Source organism: Quercus suber, unplaced genomic scaffold (assembly GCF_002906115.3).
Source record: "Quercus suber isolate HL8 unplaced genomic scaffold, Cork oak 2.0 scaffold_506, whole genome shotgun sequence".
Classification (NCBI taxonomy): Eukaryota; Viridiplantae; Streptophyta; class Magnoliopsida; order Fagales; family Fagaceae; genus Quercus; species Quercus suber.
In genome coordinates this window covers 437,166-444,400 of record NW_027069955.1, presented here as the reverse complement: position 1 = coordinate 444,400, position 7,235 = coordinate 437,166, and the positions used below count along the sequence as shown (strand labels likewise).

Sequence of the window (7,235 nt, the reverse complement as noted above, 5' to 3'; positions counted from 1 at the left end):
CATCGCGATCGCGCCATCACACCCATCGCCTCCACGCTCTCTCTTCCTCGATCTCTCAGATTTTTTTTTTTTTTTTTTTTTTAAATTTGATTGTTGTTGTTGTTGTTTTTTTAATTTGATTGTTGTTGTTGTTTTTTTTTTTTAATGAACTGATTATTGTTGTTGTTGCTGCTGCCGGAGTTTGGTTGTGTTGTTGCGGAATTTGCTGCCGGAAAATAGCATTTTCCTAATAGAACCAAACGCATAAAAATATTTTCCACAACAATTTTCATAATTCAACCAAATACTTAAAATATTTTCCTTTTCCGGAAAATAGCATTTCCGGAAAATATGTATTTTCCGGAAAACGTTTTACACGAAACAAACACAGCCTTAATCCTTAATAAAACACCCCCACATTATATTCATATATAAACAACAACCACACATCTCATATCCACATTCTCAATAATCCAACTCTTTTTGTCTCTCTTCTGTCTCTCACACTCACATACCTTATACATATGGCTGGGGAAACAGTAACACAAACAAAGTGGGAAGGAAAAGCCTGTGTTGAACTAGCAACTCCAACAGCACAAGAAGTTTGGCCTCTGGTGGAGGACTTTTGCAACCTACACAAATGGCTTCCTACTATTGATACATGTTACCAAGTGGATGGGACACTTGGTCAGCCTGGAATGGTCCGGTACGTCGCCACCACAACAACAACTTCATCCAACGGCAATGAAGAAACGATGATCAAGTGGGCTAAAGAGAAACTGCTGATGATTGATCCCATCAAGCGGTGTTTGAGCTATGAGGTTACTGATAATAACATCGGTATGAAGTCATACGTGGGGAAATCCACAGTGACGCCAATCAACGATGATGGCAAAAATGGGTGCAAGATCGAGTGGTCCTTCGTCTGTGATCCGATTGAAGGTTTGAGATTTGAAGATTTTCTCTCTTATATTGAGACTGCTCTCCAGTCAATGGCAAAGAAAATGGAAGATGCCCTCCTATCTACTAGGTGAAATCTGGCCCTACATGCTTTATATTTGTGTTGCTACAGTCGTTAGATGAATAATTTTGTCATGCTTCAATATATATATATATATATATATATGATCCTTTCTCAAAAGCCAAAATACTGATTCAGGTATCTTGTAAGAGTGACTATGTATGTGCTGGATGTAAAAAATCCCTTCCGGTTGTATCAACAAAGATAAGAAAAAATTTGCAGTGTTTATGTATTTTGACGTGTTGTATGAAAAAACTTATTATACTGTGTTGTGTTCATCCCATAAGTTGAATATTGATTATTGACTATATTCATAATGTGTTTGTAGTTTTTATGTATGAAAACCTTATTTGTGTTCATCTCTTAAGTTGAATATTCATTATTGACTATATTCATGATGCATTGTTATTGAATTAGTTGAGTATTTATTGTATATGTCAGATATATAAGAGGCTGTTTGGCTTCAAAAATTTTATCACTCAATTTTCGTCATTCAATTTTCATAACTCATCACTCATCACTCATCACTCATAACTCATCACTCATCACCCATCACTCTAAATACTACACCCGTTTGGCACCATCACTCAATTTCCATCATTCAATATTTTTCACACTATTTATGGGTCTCATACCTGTCATTTGGTCAGAAAAAAACTGTTTTGTGGGCCCCAAAATTTTTTCTGTTCTAATTTCCCCTCCTTAACCCTTGTTACTTTCCCAAAACACAGACCCGAACCCAGCTCCAACCACAATAACAAAAACAGCAACAGCAACAGCAGCATCAACAACAACAACAACAACAACAAAATGTGGCCAATCAGGAGGAAAAAAAAAAAAAAAAAACCCAGAAACCCGAACCCAGTGAAAAAAAAAAAAAAAAAAATAGGAAGAACTGAAGACCGAACCCAGTGAAAGAAGAAGAAGAAAAAAAAAAAAAGAATGGAAACCCAGTGAAAAGGAAAGAAAGAAGAAAAAAAAAAACAAAAAAAAAAAAGAACCCAAGCCCAGAAACCAAACCCAAAAACCAACGTGAAAAGAAAAGAAAAGAAAGAGAATAGAAAAGAAAGAAGGAAAAAAAAAAAAAGAATCAACCCCAGAAAGTGAAAGAGAAGAAAAGAAGAAAAAAAAAAAAAAAAGAACCAAGCTCAGAAAAGAAAGGAGAATAGAAAAGAAAAGAAGGAAAAAAAAAAAAAAGAATCAACCCCAGAAAGTGAAAAGAGAAGAAAAGAAGAAAAAAAAAAAAAAAAAGAGAAAAGGAGATAAAGAGGGAGCAAAAGTCAGATGGTGGGACCGGATTTGTAATGATATTTACAATTTTGCCATTGAGTATTGAGAATTGAAAACTGAAAACAGCCAAAAGTTGTTTTTAGTTTCCATAACTCATAACTCAAAAAGTAGAGAATTGAGTATTGAAAACAGAGTTATGAAAATAGAGTATTGGTGCAGGCAAACGAGTATTTTGCTATAGGTCCCACCATTTTTGAGAATTGAGTTATGAAAACTGAGAATTGAGTCATGAGAATTGGCCATCCAAACAGCCTCTAATGCGTTGAGCTTATAAAAAAGCTTGATTGTGACTAAATTAGTCATTTAAATGTATTGTACAAATGAGACTCGAAAACGTTACTTTTCAATTTATGTTTTGAAGAGTACGCCATTTAAACAAAAGAGATTATATAATTGGACCCAATTGATACTAAATTAGGTGGTGTTTCTTGTATGGATATGTATCATATATATAGCGGAGCCGAAGGAGCAAGAGGGGGCAACTGGCCTCCCTAAGCTACCAGGAAATTCTTCCATAATAGTGTTCTACTATTGGTCCGTTTGAATAAAACTTATTTTACTGAAACTGAAAACTGAAAATACGCAAAATAATTTTTAAAAGTGTGAATAATAACTTGAAACCCATTTTTAATGAAAAAGTTGCTGAAAAATGATATTTGTGGGTCTGTAAATAGTGCATGGATGCACTATTCACAATTGAAAAGTCAACATTTGCAGCTACTATTCATAAATAGTGCATGAACAGTAGCCGCATTACTCCTTGAAACGCATGAAAAAAAATTGTAACAAAATAATTTTTAAATATGTGAATAGTACTATAGAACCCATTTTTAATAAAAAAATTGCTGAAAAGTGATATTTGTAGGTCCGTAAATAGTGCACAAAATGCACTATTCACGATAAAAAAGTCAACTTTTACAGCTACTGTTTATAAACAGTAGCCGCATTACTCTTTGAAATGCGTAAAAAAAAAAAAAGTTAAAAATGCGCAAAGCAGCAAAATATGGGCCCCGTTTGGTTTGCCATTTTAAACAACATTTTTTAGTTTTTAAACAGCATTTCACGCATTTCAACACACTTTTTCACCCACACGTATTTCAAAAAACAATAAACAACAATTTTCAAACTACTCTACCAAACACCCCCATGGTCTCCGACGTGAATCCAAAGCCACGCTATATTAGAAAGTCTTTATTGGCGCCCCCCACGAAAGAAAACTTAGAAAGTCTTTATTGGCGCCCCACACAAAAGAAAGCCTCCCATAAAAAAAAAAAATATATATATATATATATATATTCTTTCTAATGAGTTAGTGTGCATTTTGCCCCAAATTAAAAAAAAAAAAAGTTTATTTTACTATTCAGTTTATATTTGCTACTATTTATGAGTCTTACTACATTTTTTGGTACTATTTATGGGTCTCATTATACTATTTCAATTAACTTTTACCTATATCTATAATACTTTTAACAAAAAGATTTCAGTTTTAATGGGTCTCACTTAAAAGTTATAAAACCCTTTATTGTTTGTCACAAAATTTCACCCCTCTCACGGCATGTTAGGGATTGAAAGTTGAAACTATGTGGGTCCCACATTATAATAAAAACAAAATTTCAACCCCCAATAGGCCAAATGGCCAATACCAAACTGTCAACACCAAACCCAGCCACTAAAATTCAAAACCAAACTTAGTATCAATGACTCACCTAGCCACGGCGATCTTTGTAGTCTCAATTAGAGATGACCATAGGTTGGGTATGAGTTGGGCATTCCCAAACCCAATCCAATAATTTTACTCATGGATACCTGATTCACTTATCTAATTAGTACCCATATTCTTTTATTACCTAGCTTTTTTACCCATGGACAACCAAATCCAGCCCAAACTTGAATTTTGAGTTTATTTATTTATTTATTTATTTTTATTTTAGTGATAAGATTTTAAACTGACAAAAAAGGGGAAAAAAAATCTATATTGCCAATATTTTAACAGTTATATGCAAAATTATAGTGTTGGACTAAAGCCTCTATTTTTTTTTCCCTTGAGTGACAGCAATAAGATTTATTGCTTCCATATGCACAACAATTTGCTTTGTCATTTCCAAGCAATATTCACTAAATGAGAAATTATTAGGTCCACCTAGAGGACTGCACGTGGTCCTCCCTGGCCTCCTGACCAATAAAATGTTGTTATTTATGCAAATGTGGCATCACTTGATAATCGTTTATTTTTTATTCCTTGTGCTAATTAGGAAGCTCACTCACATATTTGCATAGATTACATTATCTCATTAGTTGGGATGACCACGTTAGCAGTTCTCCTGGTGGATCTGATAATTTCTCATTTGCGAGGTATTCAATAACCAATTCCATGATATTTGCGCTGTTATGTATAAGAATTTTTTTTTTTCCTTATTAGCAAATTTTCCTTATAAAAAGTTTCCTAAATATTGTACAATGTAATTGACGTAATTTATATTATAAAAGCTATATAAGGAAAACTGGAATAGAATTATCTGGAAATATTTGGATTTATTTGAAAACTTTCTACCTTACCCTAGAGAGCAGAGAAGAGAAGCGGTAATGATATCCTTTTTGTATTGCTAAAACTTAGGTAGAAGAATAAACCTTCGTAAATAAATAAATGAACCTTCCACTTTTACATTACTTTTGCTTAGTTGTATCATAGAGACAAATTTATAATAACTCATTAGCAACTCTTATATAGGGCAAATATTGTCTACAAACAACAATTTCATCGTACTTATAAGCCATTAAAGTTTCCTTATTTGTTTAAAACATTGATTAACCATTTATTTTATGTTGACATTAATCATTAGTTTTATATTTTTCAAGTTTAAATTAAATCTTATTTATTACTTGATAATTGATATCCGATTACTATTAATCTATTACTTAAAGTTGGCCCACACATAAGGTTCCCTTTTAAATGAGAATCCCCCCTCCTCTTTTTTAGCCTTTTAATTGTTTTCTACCTAAATAAATATTTTTTATAAAAAATTTTACAAACTGTTGATGTGGTGAGTAATTATTGGTAAATGAAAAAGTGATGTTAATGGTGGGCCTAAATGAAAACTAATAAGAAGTCGAACACAACAACCGTTTTTAAAAATGTTATAAAATAGTTTGTAATTATAGCATTACTCTTTAAAATTACATTAATTTTTAGCAATTTTTTTTTTTTAAGAAAATAGTTTTTAGCAACTTTGAATGTTTAGTTTTCACACAGTAACAACTTTGAATATAAATTTGATAGTTGACTTTTTAATCTTGGTAATATATGGTATATAAATATCAATTTTCAAATTAATGATTCGTTTGAAAATAAAATGTATAATAAGGAAATTACACCCCAAACTCAGGGGTGCAATTTGCAATTTACCATTTTTTTTTTCTTTAGATTTTCTCTTATTTAAATTATTATATTATCACACATTAAACAATAAAAAAATCAATGAGACGGACATGTTAATGTAATTTTACAGAATTCACAAATTCAGTTGAATTATTAAAATCTAGCCGAATCGCATAGTATGCTTAAAACCGGTAGGGTATGTAATGACTTTGTAGGAGTCGATGATAAGGTGGGTGAAATTGGTAATTTGTGATTACTTATTTTACATCCTTAGGCAAACTATTATCCCTTAATAAAAGGATATAACTTATATACAGTATCTTATGTGTTATTTCTTAGATTTTTCTCTTAAGATTTTGTCATATGACTATTTAACTTAAAAAATACACTTATATCAATGAGAAAAAAGAAATATGGTAGAATTTTAAGAGAAGAATCTAAGGAACAGTACCTAAATACTATACTTAAGTCTTACTCTTAATAAAACACCCCCACATAAGTCATAACCAACAACCACAAATCTCATGTCCACATTCTCTATATATAATCCATTCTTTTTGTTTCTCTACTGTCTCTCACACTCACATACATATATGTGGCTGGGGAAGCAGTAACACAAACAAAATGGGAAGGCAAAGCCTGTGTTGAACTAGCGACTCAACAGCACAAGAAGTCTGGCATCTCGTGGAGGACTTTTGCAACCTACACAAATGGCTCCCTAATGTTGATACATGTTACCAAGTAGATGGGATCCCCGGCCAGCCTGGCCTGGTCCGGTACTGCGCTTCCACAATAACATCTTCATCCAACGGCAACGAGGAAACGATGACCAGGTGGGCCAAAGAGAAACTACTGATGATTGATCCCATCAAACGGTGTTTGAGCTATGAGGTTATTGATAATAATATCGGCATGAAGTTTTATGTGGCGAAACTCATAGTGTCGCCCAACGATGATAGCAAAAATGGGTGAGTGGTCCTTCGTCTGTGATCCGATTGAAGGTTTGAGACATGAAGATTTTCTCCTTAATACTATTGAGACTGGTCTCCAGTCAATGGCAAAGAAAATGGAAGATGCCCTCCTATCTACTAGGTGAAATATGGCCCTGCATGCTCTATATTTGTGTTGCTACTGTTGTTAGATGAATAAATTTGTCATGCTTCAGCATATATATATATATATGATCCTTTCTCAAAAGCCAAAATACTGATTCAGGTATCTTGTGATAGTGACGATGTATGTGCTGGATGTACAAATTCCCTTCTGGTTGTATCAACAACGATAAGAAATAAATTTGCAGTGTTTATGTATTTGACGTGTTGTATGAAAAAACTTATTATACTGTGTCGTGTTCATCCCATAAGTTGAATATTGATTATTAACTATTTTCATGATGTATTTGTAGTGTTTATGTATGAAACCTTATTTGTGTTCATCTCTTAAGTTGAATATTCATTATTGACTATATTCATGATGCATTGTTATTGAATTAGTTGAGTATTTATTGTATATGTCAGACATATATATAATGGGTTGACATGAGCTTATAAAAAAGCTTAATTGTGACTA

General features: G+C 32.6%; 1 protein-coding gene and 1 pseudogene across 1 annotated transcript; both read left to right on the top strand.

The window, feature by feature from the left end:
- Positions 1-427: 427 nt before the first annotated feature.
- LOC136063283 (lachrymatory-factor synthase-like) lies at positions 428-1,308 on the top strand. The gene has a single exon (XM_065763437.1). It carries the CDS (start codon positions 504-506, stop codon positions 1,011-1,013), a length of 510 nt encoding a protein of 169 aa, XP_065619509.1. The 5' UTR covers positions 428-503; the 3' UTR covers positions 1,014-1,308.
- Positions 1,309-3,987: 2,679 nt separating this feature from the next.
- Positions 3,988-6,762, top strand: LOC136063275 (lachrymatory-factor synthase-like; annotated as a pseudogene).
- The last annotated feature ends 473 nt before the right edge of the window (positions 6,763-7,235 follow it).

What these genes read in the sequence shown, in the direction of transcription:
- LOC136063283 (XM_065763437.1), top strand. Translation starts at nt 504, where the DNA reads ATGGCTGGGGAAACAGTAACACAAACAAAGTGGGAAGGAAAAGCCTGT.